The 15,383-nt window shown below is 36.7% G+C and overlaps 1 protein-coding gene across 1 annotated transcript; it reads left to right on the forward strand.

Annotated features, from left to right (window-relative positions):
* Positions 1-10,787: 10,787 nt before the first annotated feature.
* On the forward strand, positions 10,788-14,633 carry COMMD3 (COMM domain containing 3). Its single transcript, XM_061435981.1, has 8 exons — positions 10,788-10,973; positions 12,245-12,356; positions 12,466-12,529; positions 12,619-12,653; positions 13,000-13,060; positions 13,154-13,210; positions 13,302-13,361; positions 14,270-14,633. The coding sequence occupies exons 1-8, from the start codon at positions 10,835-10,837 to the stop codon at positions 14,327-14,329; spliced, it is 588 nt and encodes a 195-aa protein (XP_061291965.1). The 5' UTR covers positions 10,788-10,834; the 3' UTR covers positions 14,330-14,633.
* Positions 14,634-15,383: the final 750 nt, after the last annotated feature.

Below are 15,383 nucleotides of genomic sequence, written 5' to 3' on the forward strand. Positions count from 1 at the left end.
TTTTGAGCATTACTTTACTAGCGTGTGAGATGAGTGCAATTGTGTGGTAGTTTGAGCATTCTTTGGCATTGCCTTTCTTCAGGATTAGAATGAAAACTGACCTTTTCCAGTCCTGTGGCCACTGCTGAGTTTTCCAAATTTGCTGGCATATTGAGTGCAGCACTTTCAGAGCATCATCTTCCAGGATTTGAAATAGCTCATCTGGAATTCCATCATCTCCACTAGCTTTGTTCATAGTGATGCTTTCTAAGGCCCACTTGACTTCCCATTCCAGGATGTCTGGCTCTAGGTCAGTGATCACACCATCGTGATTATCTGGGTCATAAAGATCTTTTTTGTACAGTTTTTCTGTGTATTCTTGCCACCTCTTCTTAATATCTTCTGCTTCTGTTAGGTCCATATCATTTCTGTCCTTTATCAAGCCCATCTTTGCATGAAATGTTCCCTTGGTATCTCTAATTTTCTTGAAGAGATCTCTAGTCTTTCCCATTCTGTTGTTTTCCTCTATTTCTTTGCATTGATTGCTGAGAAAGGCTTTCTTATCTCTCCTTGCTATTCTTTGGAACTCTAGATTCAGATGCTTATATCTTTCCTTTTCTCCTTTGCTTTTCGCTTCTCTTCTTTTCACAGCTATTTGTAAGGCCTCCTCAGACAGCCAGTTTGCTTTTTTGCATTTCTTTTCCATGGGGATGGTCTTGATCCCTGTCTCCTGTACAATGTCACAAACCTCCGTCCAAAGTTCATCAGGCACTCTGTATATCAGATCTAGTCCCTTAAATCTATTTCTCACTTCTACTGTATAATCATAAGGGATTTGATTTAGGTCATACCTGAATGGCCTAGTGGTTTTCCCTACTTTCTTCAATTTAAGTCTGAATTTGGCAATAAGGAGTTCATGATCTGAGCCACAGTCAGCTCCCGGTCTTCTTGTTTTTGCTGACTGTATAGAGCTTCTCCATCTTTGGCTGCAAAGAATATAATCAAAAGAAAAGCCAAACACAAAAACTGCATACTGAAGGATTCTATTTGGAAGACATTCTAGAGAAGATGAAACTATAGTGAGACAAAGTAAATCAATGGTTGCCTGGAATCAGGGGTGAGGCAAGTATAATGACCGCAAAGGGGAAGATAGGAAATTGTTGGGATTATGCCAATGCTCTGCTTATTGAGTGTGGTTTGGTTACATGACTGTGTACATTTGCTAAAACTCATTAAATTCTTCAATACCTTGGAGTCCTGAGTAGCTCACATGGTAAAGAATCTGCCTGCATTGCGTGAGACCTGGATTCAATCCCTAGTTCGGGAATATCGCCTAAAGAAGGGCATGGAAACCCACTCCAGTATTCTTGCCTGGAGAATCCCCAAGGTCAGAGGAGCCTGACGGGCCACAGTCCATGGGGTCGCAAAGAGTTGGAGATGACTGAGCGACACACACACACAAACCTTGGAGTTGTGGAGTTCAAACCTCCATATTCCAAACTGTGTGTCCTCCATTCCACGGTAGGCAAGCGTTCTTTTTTTCTTATTGTTTTAAATTTACTTTACCTTCTCAATGCCTTAGGAAGCATGTGGCTTATGCAAAGATAGTCCAAGCAGAGCCAAAGGACCACAAGTCATGGATTACTCTAACTAGAGGATGAGACAGTAACTCCCTGACAGTTGCTGTAACAACAATCAAGGTTCAGATCCTATAAACTTCAATATACTTTAAGAAGGCAGTGTATCATATATAACTTTATAGTGATCCTTACAGTTAAGATAAAAATAAATGAGAGGTGTTCCAGAGGAAAACATGAAGATGTCTTGACTTTGCTCATGGATATTTTCTAATGAGTTGCTAACAAAGAAAATAAATGGATCAAGAAAAGCTAGGGTAAGAACCAGAGGAAAGAGAAGGAAAGCCCCATGAGGCCTTCTTAAGAGGGAGGTGTTTAGAGGCTGGCTGACCATAATGGACGCTGGCCTGGATTCTGAGATTCCTGGGAAGCCAAGAAATGACGGGTAAGATAATTATTGTCATCAAGGTCTTTGCGGGTATCTTGACTGTTGCTATTAAAAGAGCTCTGTCAGATTCACTGTAAAGAAGTGGTAGGCAGCCCAGAAGGTTTTTATTTAATTTTCTAAGTAGGGGCTTATGCGCTTGGGGTCCTCAAATGGTTATATCATGTGCACAACAGCTGTAAATCTGCATGGAAAAAATATCTGTGCCAGTGAAAACAAAATTCAGAATTACAGAATTACAATATTTGGTTACAATTGCATGCATGGAACACATGCTAAGGCTGGGCTCTGAATGCTTTGCACATACTTAGGCTCTGAATGCTTTTCAAGAGCCATATGAAAGAGATGCCATTATTCCTTCCATTATACATTTGAGAAAAATGAGACTTTGAGTGTAAGTCCAAGGTCATAGAACTAGAAGGTGGGAGAGGGAACTGAACCCAATTTCCTCTGACTCCATGCTCTATACTGCCTTCATTCATTCAATAAATATTCTTTACTATCTGTTATGTACCCGGTACTTGTCTAATAAAAGAACTCTTTTTATAAAAGGAGAGCAAAGTAAAAAAATAAAGAAGTAAAAAATGTAAAGGCTTAAATTCCATGAGCTTCAGTATACTTTAAGAAGGCATTGTAACTTATTTATATAACCTTATAGTGATCCTTAGAATTAAGATAAAAATAAACTTTTAAAGCAGAGTTATGAAAATCTCCTTATTAATCCAGAATATATCTCTGGATAAGTACTCCACAAAAGATTTTTTTTATATTCCTTTTCAATAAATCTTATTATCCTAATCAAGTATATTATTTGAAAAATTGACATTCAACATGAAATCATGGATAAATTCTAATCCTAAATTTAAACTCTTACATTTCCAAAATATTATTCATCTAATTATTCAGACATCCTGAAGGAAAGAAAAAAGGGTAACAATTTTTTTTTTTCATTCAAAGAATGGTGCAATATTATTACACAGGGCAGCATTATCTACTCTTTGATTATTGTATTTAGCTGGAATGATCAAGTGATCACTTAAATTTTTTGCATAATGTAAAGCTATGTAGGAGATTGTGTTAACAGTTTAAAGTTTTTTCCCCCCTTTATCATTTTGGGAATTGTAACAAAGTCTGTTTACACAGTTTTCTAAAACTTTAATAAAATAAAGGGAAGCTAAGAGAAAAAGCTTAAGACAAACACAATTAACTTGTCTTTATACCATTTATATCAACGGACAGATAATTAAGGCATAAGTAAAGGTTTAAGTCTGTTACTTTATGACATAGGCTCCCTGCTACCCTGGCCATTACTTGACAGGATGTTTGCTTGCAAAATGACTATTTTCCTACAGTCACTCTTGATTTTAATATAAGAGACTATCATTATGACTCACTTTGAAGATTAGTCACCATAGAACGTCAATAGTCTCTACAAACAGTTGAATATTGATCATAGCAACTTTTAGAAACAGAATAACCAAAATGAAATGTAAATGAATTAAAAAGTATTAGTTTGAAAATGCTTTTAGGTTTCTAAAAACACATTAATCATTGGTTAAAATGTCTCACAACTCTCTGCATTTTAAATTTTTATTAATGTCCACCCTGTTATAAAAGTAATTTAAGGCAAACCTCAAAATTATAACATGCACAGTAAAATATTATTTTCCTTCTATTATAATTGGCATATGTAAAATCAATATTTCCATATACACTGTTAAAGAAAGAGTCCTTTGTAGAGTGAATACTCTCTATGTTCTTTATACAGAAATTTATAAAACAAAATGTGCATCTCCTTATTGATACCATTGGTCTTATAAAAAATTCTTTATTTCAATTCACAAATATTTTAATTCAATTACTATTTTAACAAAAACAAGTTTTCTTAACCCTCTGTCCATCACTACTCACTTATATATTGTAGTTGGGCCTCATTAAAAATCTTCTATCACCTTCAGATTTTAAGAAAAGCATATGAAAATTCCGAGTTTCCTTAGGCCTCATTTGCCCATGTATTTCCATCGACATTATTATTCTTTGCCAAATTTCTCATTTCTTGGTCTATAATTTATAGAACACTGCAAGTCAAATAAAACGTGCCAATTATCTGATTAATTTTGATTTAGAACACCGTTGCTCCAAATGATTCAGTCCTATTTACTTTAGCACAAAATAAAATGTTGAGTAATTACCCAGATACTAGTAACTCAAATCCAAGTTTCTAATAACATGGACTGAATTGACTGTATTAATACAATTCTCCCTTTTACCCTGTTGCCACTCATTATTTTCTTGATATTTTATGACATTAAAATGACTTTATAAATCTTGCTCCCCATTTATGGAAAGTTTCCATAAAACACAGGTTAGAATGCTTACACAAAGGAATGTAATTTTGAAAATAACACTTGAAAGAGTTAGGACAACTGTGGTTATGTTTTAACCTTAATAATCAAATGCTTAGGGAGAAAACAATGGAAATTTTCACTTATTTCATAGGCACTTGTTTTCACAACAGTCTATAAAATTACTTTCTGAGCATTTACTATGGTGTAAAAATAAGTTATGTATCAACTTTTTAAAGTATTTTCTTACCAGAGGCAAAGAAAGAGGTTGGATGGGGATGAATGAAATAGGTGAGAGAGACTAAGAAGTACAACTTCCAGTTATAAAATAAATGAATTATCAGGATGTAATATATATTATAGAGAATACAGTATAAATATAATAACTTTGTATGGGGACAGATGGTAATGACTTACCAAGATGATCATTTTATAATGTATAAAAATATCAAATCACTATGCTGTACATCTGAAACTGATATGTCAATTACACTTTATTTAAAAATAAATTAATAAAGCAAAGTTTCAGAATATTCAGTATATGCAAAAAATGTGAGAGAATTGAACACAATTATTCTAAGAATTTTAAAAAGTATTTTTAGATTGAACTTCTTATAAACTTGTTTCAAGTCTAAATTTTATTTTGACAAGGGAAATAAAAATATGTATTCTCTTGAAAATACCATTCAAAAAAAACATAATTAAAATGTTAAATTCTTATCCAGTATTATTTAAAATATCATATATCTTTCAAAACATTAAAACTCTTTCAAGACTTTTTTTACAAAGTAATCTCTCTTAACATATTATTTTGGTTTAAGTGTTTACTTTAAATGAGTTAAAAGCATATTTTGTTCTTGTGTCTGCAATGTATTTAATTCAGATCACACATTCTTACATTATACACATAAATTCTAAAATAATTCATCTGATAAAAGATGATCAGATCTTTCATTTTATAAGCAGTACAGATGATTGTTACCTGAACACAGTCTACAAAATACTTCTTTTATTGTTTCCTCTTTTTTAAATGATACTCCTTTAAACAAAATAAGTATAATTTTTGTGTATTACTTAAATTTCAAATTTTAATATATAAAAAGCATGATCTCAAAATACGAACTTTTAAAAAATACTGGCTTTACACAATAATATTCCTTTGAGTAAGTCCATTTGTTCCTTTTCTGTTGTTGTTGGAATTCATTGATCTGGTCAAAACTTCAGTTTCTGAGGTCTGAGAAAATACAGTGTTAGAATAGAGATTCCAAAACCAGGACCAGAAAGGAAGGGAATCTGTTAGATATTTTCTGTTGTTCTAGAGTAAGTATAAGCCATCTTAAAACTGGTTAGGTTCTGGACATGACAGATCTCTTGTTCCATTTTGAACATGACTGTGAGACTTAGTTGAATTCAGTGGAACTAAGAGAATCTTGCTATAATGTACTGTGTCAGAGAAAAAAAGAGTAAATAAGTTTTCCGTGCCATTTCTTCTCTTCAAGGGAAAACAATTTCCTCCCTCCCTCCCTTTTTTCCTTTCTTCTTCCCTTCATTCTTTTAAGAAATATTCAATCTCTCTCTCCCTCTCTCTTTAAAAGTATACTAACAATTTAAAGGACAGTCTGCATGTATATGGAAGAATTAACCAGACATATTCATCAAAGTAAACTTGTTTTAACATGCCCATACTTCACTTTCATTCAACTCCAGCTAACTCATGGGTCATTCTGGCTGATACCAGATCAATGAAGTAGGAAACTGAAGTGGTGATCTTTATAACTGAAGTTGGGAATAAAACCAACCTGCTGCTGAGGGGGAAACTGTTTATTATCTAAACTATTTGACAGAGCTTATTGGATGATTGGCCACTTCTAATTTTCATATCACTTCACTGGTGAAGTAAATATAAATTATGTGACAAGGAGAAAACTTGCTTATTATAACCCACACAAAAAGATACTTTGTCATCATTTCAATCACTTACTGAATTTAAAAGTAAATAGCTTTTATCTGTGTACAGAAATTCTAAGACACATAATTCAACCTGCTCTTTTCTCATGAAATACACTGTGAACTATGATTGCCTTCCTTGTTTCTTATTTCCTTACCTTTAAATTAAATTTTGTCTGCATCCCTTGCCAAACAGCATTTTAAAATTTTTATTTCCTTTTAAAAACCCATTCCCCATTTCTTCCTAGCTGAAGATTTCATGATTTTAGTCAGTGAGAGTCAGTTATTCCCATGTGACTTTAGTTGCTTGGCTTCAAAATAAGGGATTAAACTTCCTAACAGAAGCCCTGAAGAGTAGACATGACTTTTCCAATATGCAGAAAATCCTTTGAAACTTATAGACTGTTAAGATACAAAGATTTAACATTAAGAATTATCATTTGGTTATTATGTACATTCCTTTAATATTATAGAATTATCTCATTCTGACTCAAGAAGCTAACAAAATCAAGGCAGGACACTCAAAGATAAGTCCCAAATTTCACTTGAGAAATTCAAGACTATTTTCCTTTTTGAACAATATCTTGACTATAGACTTTCCTATTTGTGAAGTTTAACAAAATCATAGTTTCTTAATATCAAAAGAAATACTGATACTAATCTATTTAAGAAACTCAGTTTCTTAGTAGTATTATCATGTAACCTATTACAATTTAGATTTGAAATATTTAATTTTGATTACTGTTCTATCACATTTTAAAGTTTGATATTTTCCTGAGGCAACTATCTGAAAAGTGAAAATTTAAAAATACCACTAAATGATGAAATTATTAAATAGAAATTGTACTAACTAGTCTAAATGTTTTGAATTACAGTTGGGGGGAGAAAATTCAAAACATTTGTACAAAACCATAAGCATAAATTTTATAAGCATTTTAGAGAATGCTGTAGCACTGATTTTCATTCCTATGGTTCCAATTTCTTTAATGTGACTAGCATTTCACTTGCCCTCACATACTAAGGCACAAGCTCCATTGAAAGGAATTTGAGTTTTATGCTCCAATTCTCAAATACAGGACAGGCTATATGATGTAAGGGAAAGAAAAGGTTGTATTTGCCTATATTAATTATTGTAGCAATGATCATTTATAAATTCTTAGACACTGGATTAAATATTTAATTTGAAAATTAAAGCTTCTTTCTCGTCCCCTCTGAATGCTCGATGTGGTCTTTTGACACATGCCACAAGACTAAATTTTAAATCACTGAACTCTGCTGTCATAAATGTGCAAAAACTTGATCATTTAAATTCCAAGACCCAATCTATACCTTTCCAAGTTAAGATATTTAATAAAAGAATGTGTGTAGATTTTATAAACTTGACTGAAATAATTTTGACTTATACTTTAATATACTATTTGCATCTCAATTAATCACTCCTCCCAAATGTCCATTTGTGGCTAAAATAACTTTAAAATAATAAATTGTTTTTATTAATATTTATCTCAAGGCTTTAAGATCACTAACCATCAAATAATCCATATGAGGGGTAGAGACAGAAGATGGTTTCTTGTGTTTGTGTAATATTTAAGCATTTTTAACATCCTTCTTTCTGGAAAATGAGCAGATATTCCATGGGTAGGGATAAAATAGAACCCCATTAGAACACAGTATGTATGCCAATAAAAACCTTTGGATGCATGAGCATTTAAGTATATTGGCTTTTTTTTCTCCCTGTGGATGTTCAAGGAACTCTTTTGTCTAAAGGAATACTTTCCTTCAGTTTTCTCTGCACAAAAGCAAAAGTATTTATACAATCTAAAAATTAAATACTAGAAATTGTTTTCTGCAACTAACAAATGTACTAAGGAGGCCTCTGGGAAAAGCTGACCACACAGATCCTATAAATGCCCCAGCATATTTAAATTGTACTCATGGTACAGAGGCCAACATTAAATTGGCTTCTAAAAAAAACAAATAAACTAACCAGCACAAAGGATACAATGTATTTTAAAACATTCTAAAACATTATTTAAAATGATACTTTCTAATTCTTTGTAGAGCCTCAAAAAGAAACCCAAATTTATCAGCATTGTCTATCTTAATATTTGCTGTGTAAGAGGAAAAATACGTTATTAACAGGATCTTTGAACATCTATTTTGCAATTTTCAGCTGCATATAATTGTTATTTTAAAAGGCTCTTTCAGGGCAAATTTAATCTATTGGCTTTAAGGCTGTAGAATTTTTTAAGTCTAGTGAAAGCTCCAATGCCATTTTCAGTGATCAAAGTAAAAATTGTAAATAGTTCCCCCCACACACTTTCAGAACGTGTTCATATATAGTTTTTCTAATAATATAGAATATACTGATTTTATTGCCACAATGAAGAGAGCCTACATCTATGTAATCATGACTTTTAATGATTATACTTCAATGTATTTCAATGGCTTCCTTGTTAAAGATACACATATATGATCTACAAACAAATACTTAATCCTGTGCCTCCTTCAAAGGGAGTTGAAATAAATGTACCTATAGGAGAAAAATTCAGTTTTTCTAGTATTAGAAAACATTATGGTGAAAGTTTTGGTGTGAGCTGGAAATGGACCCATCACTTAGGCCTAACACAGAAATACATATAGGCAGAAGAGGACAAATGCCTTGTAAAAAAGAAAGGGCTTACATATATACAAGAGAGTAATGTGACAGTTATTACAGAAACAATTCTTGTGAATTTCCTAATTTTTATGCTCAGAAACTCACATTTAATTGTATTTACTTTACTCTTTTAAAATAGCATTAAAAAAAAATCTATGCTCAGCATTACTGCCTTCTTTTTTGACATCAAATTATGATTACAGTTATCGACTCAAATTCTTTTAGAGTATTAACAATCAATGTTATGCAAGGTTATAAAATATATGTGTAACAAACATAATGAGCTTGGGTGTTGTTAATACTGTTTAACTTTTACACAACTCTGCCCTGTAAAATATTCCTTATGCAAATCATTTGCATATCTTGACATTTTTCAACTGATGTTTTACTACTGATGAGAAACAGGGAATTTAGAAAGAAAAGAGAGATGGGAAGGAAGGATGAACATGATTAATAGGTGTTTGTTTCATAAAGACTCAAGGGAGACTTTTCAATTCTTCACTGTTCCTACAGGCTGACCAAAGTGGAAAGCTGGTTCACATGCCTTTCAGTGCTTTCAAAGGAGAACTGAGTAGTTACTCAATCTTTACTGATGCTAAATTATTCTATTTGCGTTCTGTTGTGAAATCAGGTGCTTTTTATCCATTGGTGCAAGGTTAAATGTCGACTGTATTCATTAGGAACTTGTTTTTCAAATAAGCACCTAAATTATGCCTTTAAAAGTGTTTCATCCTAAGTCTGTTTCAAATTATGCCTCCTGTAGACTAAAACATCTTCCTCCTTCCTTATCCCTCCTCTCTACCCAAAAGAATTTTAAATTCTTTTGATCAAAAAAACTCATAACCTACTTTGTTGTGCTTTTTTTTTTTTTTTTAAAGAATCATTCTTGTTCTTCAACTTCGTATAACTATTAAGGGGGAAGTTACTTTATACAATATTTGAAGTTTCAAAATTATGGGCATTCACTTCTAATAAAGATTTTGCCATTCTTAACTGTATTGTACTAAGATAACTATCTGATATAAATATTTGAGGGCTGCTTGACTAATTAAAACAGGACCCATAAATGTTGTGAGCACCGTAGCACAAAATCTGTATCAGTTTCTTTTGGAAAGGTGTTTATTTGCAGCTGCATCTTACTATTTTTTATCATTTTGTCCACTGTGTTCGTAAATAAGGTACTATTCTCTCAGTTGTCGAAATACAGAACTTAAACGCGCGCACTATATGAATGTATACGTGTGTTTACACCCCCCCACGCAGAAAAGAATCAATTGCCGTATTCCAGAAATGACAATGAAAAAGGAGAAATAAGCAAGAATTATAATTAGACGTCTACAGTCTCATTCACATAAGGGCAGTGCTAGGGGATTAAGCAGTTGAGTTAAAAAACAAAAAAGCTCAAAACCAAAAACCAACCAGTTGCCTTAGATTGGAGCTTCCCGCAGCTTTCGCGCTGAGCGGGGCGCGGGGAAGGAGTAGTTCTCGGGGCCGGTGGGGACCGGGATCCCGACACCGTCACCACCACCCGCGGGGTCTTTCGGGAGCGCTCCCGCGGGCCCCGCAGGAGCCGGTGACAGTCCTAGGTGAGCGCCGAGCGCGTCCACAAAGCTCCCGGGCCGCCCCTCGCGCTAAGGCGCGGCGGCGGCGGCGGCGGCGGCGGGAGCAGAAGGAAAGACTAGACGGAAGCGGCGGCGGCTGGCGGGCGGCCGGGGACGCGGGCCGGGAGGCCGCCGGGGAGGCCCCGGGCGGGGAGGCCCGCAGCCCGCGCCGCCGCCGCCGCCGCCGCCGCCGCCCTAGCCGCGTGCGCGCGCGGCCGCATCAGCTGAGCGCGCGGCGCGTGTCACGTGGTGCGCGTGTCGAAGGTCACGGCGCGCTCACAATGGAGCTTTCGGAGTATGTGCAGAAAGGCTTCCAGATGCTGGCCGATCCCGGCTCCTTCGACTCCAACACCTTCACGCTTCTCCTCCGGGCGGCTTTCCAGAGTCTGCTGGACGCCCAGGCGGACGAGGCCGTGTTAGGTAAGCCGCTCGGCTCTGAGCTGGATCGGCCTGGGTGGAGGGGCGCTCGGAGAAGAGGAGCGAGAAGGGGAAAGCCCCGGGAAGAGGAAGTCTTCGGGCTTTGCCCTTCGCTCCGGACGGAGTGTGGGGATGTGGTTCTGCCAGAACCCACAGCGGACCCAGATCATTGTTCTCTCCCCACTTGGCACTTGCACACCGCCAGCTACACTTTCCTGGTCTGATTTTCCCTCTCAGGCTCTTTGTTCTTTTGTAAAGCCGGTATTCAAGTCTTGTTTGTGGCCTAAACATCTAAGGTTTTCACCCTGGTCTTGGGCAGAGACTGTTTGACACTTGGACTTCATCAGGGCAGCTCCCTGCGATTCAAGTTTTCAGTACTAGGCTGGCGAAGGTTTTAAAGGGTCTGCTTCCAGAGTAATTACTCGGTCAAATAGTGTTGACATTTTCCAGCTTAGAGAATACCTCAAGTTCCTCTGCTCATTCCAACACTCTAGTTCAACATGTTTTGCACAGGTTCCACGCCCAGACTCTTAAAATGTGGTGTATAATGTTTTGTTCCGCATCAGTTATCAGGAAGCAAGTCTGTTTTAAATGGTCCGGTCACTGCGGAGTGCGGTGTCAGTATGGATGGAGGCATATTTAAAGATAGATCGCTTTTAAATTATTTTCTTAATTATAAATATCTCAACAATTCAAATTTTTGTGTTTTTTTCCCCTATAGTTTCACGAGCTAAACATGTGTACCAAAAGCATGAAAGTGGAAGTTCTTTAAACGAAAATAGTAACCACCACCTGGGTTAATCTCCAAAAAAAAAAAGACTGTCGAAACTTGAAAATATTTTGAACCCTTTCCTTCTCCTCCACCTCCATGTATTAAAGTCCGTGGAGCCAGTTACCTACCCTAAAATTAATCTTTAGAAGGAAAGTTTATTCATTCTTAAATTGACACCATGTAAAATATTTATCTTATTTTCCTCTCAACTTACTCCATCCAGCTTTAGAATGATCACTGTATATTTTACAATAGGACATTTTTTTTAAGTATTAAGGTAAAATAAAATGAAGGTAATTTGACCAAGTAACAGCAGGATTATTGATGTGTGCTCTTCATTGTTTTGCCATTGACCATATTGCTCATCTTAAAATTTCTAGTGCTTATAGTTGAATTCTTCTTATCTTGTTAGAGTTCTTCACCAAATGGAAATACCTTTTTAGAAACAGGACTATAAAGAATTTATTATCACAGACATCATTGGCAATTACTTTTATTATAGATCACCCAGACTTGAAACATATCGACCCAGTGGTTTTAAAACATTGTCATGCAGCAGCTGCAACTTACATACTGGAGGCTGGAAAGCAAAGAGCTGACAGATCAACTCTAAGGTACAGGATTTATTTAAATATCCATTTGTTTTAAAATAGTGCCTTTATGATTCAAATTTAAGTTTTTAAAATGGAGACTAAACTTTGGCTTTTTTTTTTTTTTTTTTAGCACTTATCTAGAAGACTGTAAATTTGACAGCGAGAGAATAGAATTGTTTTGGACGGAATATCAGGTTACTTAAATTTTAAAAACTTAACAATTACTATTTTTCTTCTACTCTGTTTGCAAAGACATGTTTTCTTTTTCTTTTTTTCCTACCAGAATAATAGGAATTCCCTAGAAATCCTACTGGGAAGGTAGGTACTGTATAAGGTGTCAAGCTGAGCCACTTTTCACTTGCAGGTATGAATGGAGAGTGCTGGTGTGAAACAAAACAGGACAAAAAACGGGGATCTAGACTAAAAGAAAAGGGGCCAAAGGGCAAGTGAAACAATTGAAGTTAAGCTAATGTTTTTAAAGATAAAGTTTATTGAGGTAATTTTTTAAATGCTCTTTTACTATTCAGGACTTGAAATAAAGTTTAACAGTTTTAATTTCAGAATGGATTAAAATTGTGTGTGTGTGGTGTAGAAGGTGGTAAAGAACAAATACTGAAAGTTTTTCTGTAGCTATTATGTACAAAATTATCATTATATCTTTCAGTATAGGCAGATCTCTCCCACATATAACTGATGTTTCTTGGCGTTTGGAATATCAGATAAAGGTAAAGTTTAACAAATGTTCTGTAGGGCAATTTAGGGAACTTTAAAAAAAAAAAAGAGCTAAAGAATGAAATCTCTGTGTTGTGTTATTTTAGACCAATCAACTTGATAAGATGTACAGACCTGCATATTTGGTGACCTTAAATGTAGAGGTATTTATACAGAAGCCCTGTCTAAAAATTTATGTATAATAAAATTTTCAATTTCCTTGATTTAAATAAACAGCACTTTTTTCTTCCCTAGAACACTGACTCCCGATCCCACCCAGAGATTAGTTTTAGTTGCAACATGGAACAATTACAGGTACAGTATTAGGATCTGTGAATATGCCTATCTTCTTACAGATTTTTAATTGCGAATTATGCCCATGGAAAGTTCAAAAGAAAATTAACCATCTGTCAGTAGATAATGAAGGTTGGTTAAGGAATTATTGGGAAGGGGGCTTCAAAAGCAATATTTTAAAATAGGCTTTTGAAATTAAGATGTTAATAGAGAACTGGTCTGGTTTGCTGTTCCCTTCAATTAAAACAAACTTGTAGTGTTGAGTGTAAATTCTATTTGTGATGTGTTTGAGCCAGTAAGACAAAGGAAAAGAAAGCTTGGCTTTGAAAAATGTTCTCTTTGCTTTCAGAAATTTAGTTAAACTTTCAAAACATGATTTTTAAACAGTGGTTTTAAATGACTTTTTATAAAAGGGCAAGTTACAAAAATTCTGAAACTGTTTATATTGCCTGTGTAAGTCACTGGGGAAATTCAAAATTACATTGATTAATGGAGATGACAACGAATTTATTTCTTAACACTTAAAAAAAGTGAAGAACATCTCTTGAAATTTTGATGAAATTGATTTTTTCCAAAGGAATCTCCTGCAGAGTCGTTTTAATGTAACCATTAATTGAACTTTAAACTTTCAAAAGATGTGAATATAGCATTATCCTTGTTAGGTAACTTGAGAAATTTAATTTTGGTAAACCCTGCATGTTCAGAAGATTTAGTTGGAAACTGTATTTCACATCTGAGGGCAAGCATTTTGAAGATGAGATATTTCAGAGGAAGACTTTACTTTGATAGTGGTTTGTCAAAGGTTTAAAATCTTGAATTTTAAATTGTTTAGAAAGTGTCTCCCGACTTTTTTCTTGCATCTTTCTCAAGCTTGGATACTTCTTTCTTGCGTTTTATCCTAAAAACGAGCTATGATATACATCTTTCAGGACTTAGTAGGAAAACTTAAAGATGCTTCGAAAAGCCTGGAAAGAGCAACTCAGTTGTAACTTGGGAAAGTTAACGATCTGCCCGGATCTAGAGGAAGACCAGGAACGTCTTGCCGTCCGCTGAACCATTTCTGCGAGCTGGGTGTCTTCCTTTTCAGAGCAGATTTTTTTCTTTTGGATTTCTGTCACTCATAAGTTTTGACACTTTTTTACACCTGTGGAAGGGTTAAGAGGGAATTTCTGCCTAAGTATTTGAATCTTTAGTATTATCCGTACATTTGATCCCATTTGATCTTTTCCACGTCTTCCAAAAGGAAGCAGACAGTATTACATTCTGAATAAATAAGTTGTTCCCACAAAAAGAGTGGTGAGAGTTTGTCTGGATTTGAGTTTGTTAATTATTACTTTGAAGACATAGACAGGATTGGCGTTAACTTTTAACGATCTCCTCTCCTCAAGATTAAAGTTAAACACACTGGAAAGGATGCCATCTCCGGGGTTGCTTGAAGACCCCAGCTTCGGGACGTGGGGAGCGGGCGCGGTCGCCCAGCGGCGGGAGCCAGTCCGTTCCGTTAACTGCGCCCGAGGGCTCGCCCGCTGCCCGACCCTCGCCCGCGGGGCTGCAGAGGCCTGGGAGGGCCGGCCCCGCGCGGAACCCCTGCCCGGAGCGAGCGGCTGCCCGCGCGCGCCCCGCCTCGGCCACTGGCGGGCGGGAAAGGGGGCCGGCGCGGCCGCGGGAAGACTGGGGCGGGCGCTGTTGTTTCCGCGAGCCCAACTCGGGCGCAGGTTCCGCGACGCGGCGCCGGAGTCTGGGCCGCAGCCCGTGGGGCCGAGCGGGGGCTGTCGGCCGGCGGTCTCCTCGCGGACTTGTGTGCCGCGGGCGGAGACGGACCGCGGAGAGAAAGAAATAACGGGGGCTGGGGTGGGCTGAGCTGCGTGCGGGGCCGGAGCGATGCCCGCGCCGAGAGCAGGGTGGCGCGTGTGGCGCTGTGGAGAAATGTCTCCGCAGCCGCGCCAGCGCCGCCGCCGCGCCGAGCGAGGAGGAGGAGGGGGCCGGGTCGCGCTGCTCCGAGGGGAGGGGGCGGCCGCGGGCCCGACTACACCGACACTAATT

This window comes from Bos javanicus, chromosome 13 (genome assembly GCF_032452875.1).
Source record: "Bos javanicus breed banteng chromosome 13, ARS-OSU_banteng_1.0, whole genome shotgun sequence".
Taxonomy (NCBI): domain Eukaryota; kingdom Metazoa; phylum Chordata; class Mammalia; order Artiodactyla; family Bovidae; genus Bos; species Bos javanicus.

What these genes read in the sequence shown, in the direction of transcription:
- COMMD3 (XM_061435981.1), top strand. Translation starts at nt 10,835, where the DNA reads ATGGAGCTTTCGGAGTATGTGCAGAAAGGCTTCCAGATGCTGGCCGAT. An exon ending in GGCGGACGAGGCCGTGTTAG is followed by an intron (nt 10,974 to 12,244) that starts GTAAGCCGCTCG and finishes CTTTTATTATAG; the next exon opens with ATCACCCAGACTTGAAACAT. An exon ending in GCTGACAGATCAACTCTAAG is followed by an intron (nt 12,357 to 12,465) that starts GTACAGGATTTA and finishes TTTTTTTTTTAG; the next exon opens with CACTTATCTAGAAGACTGTA.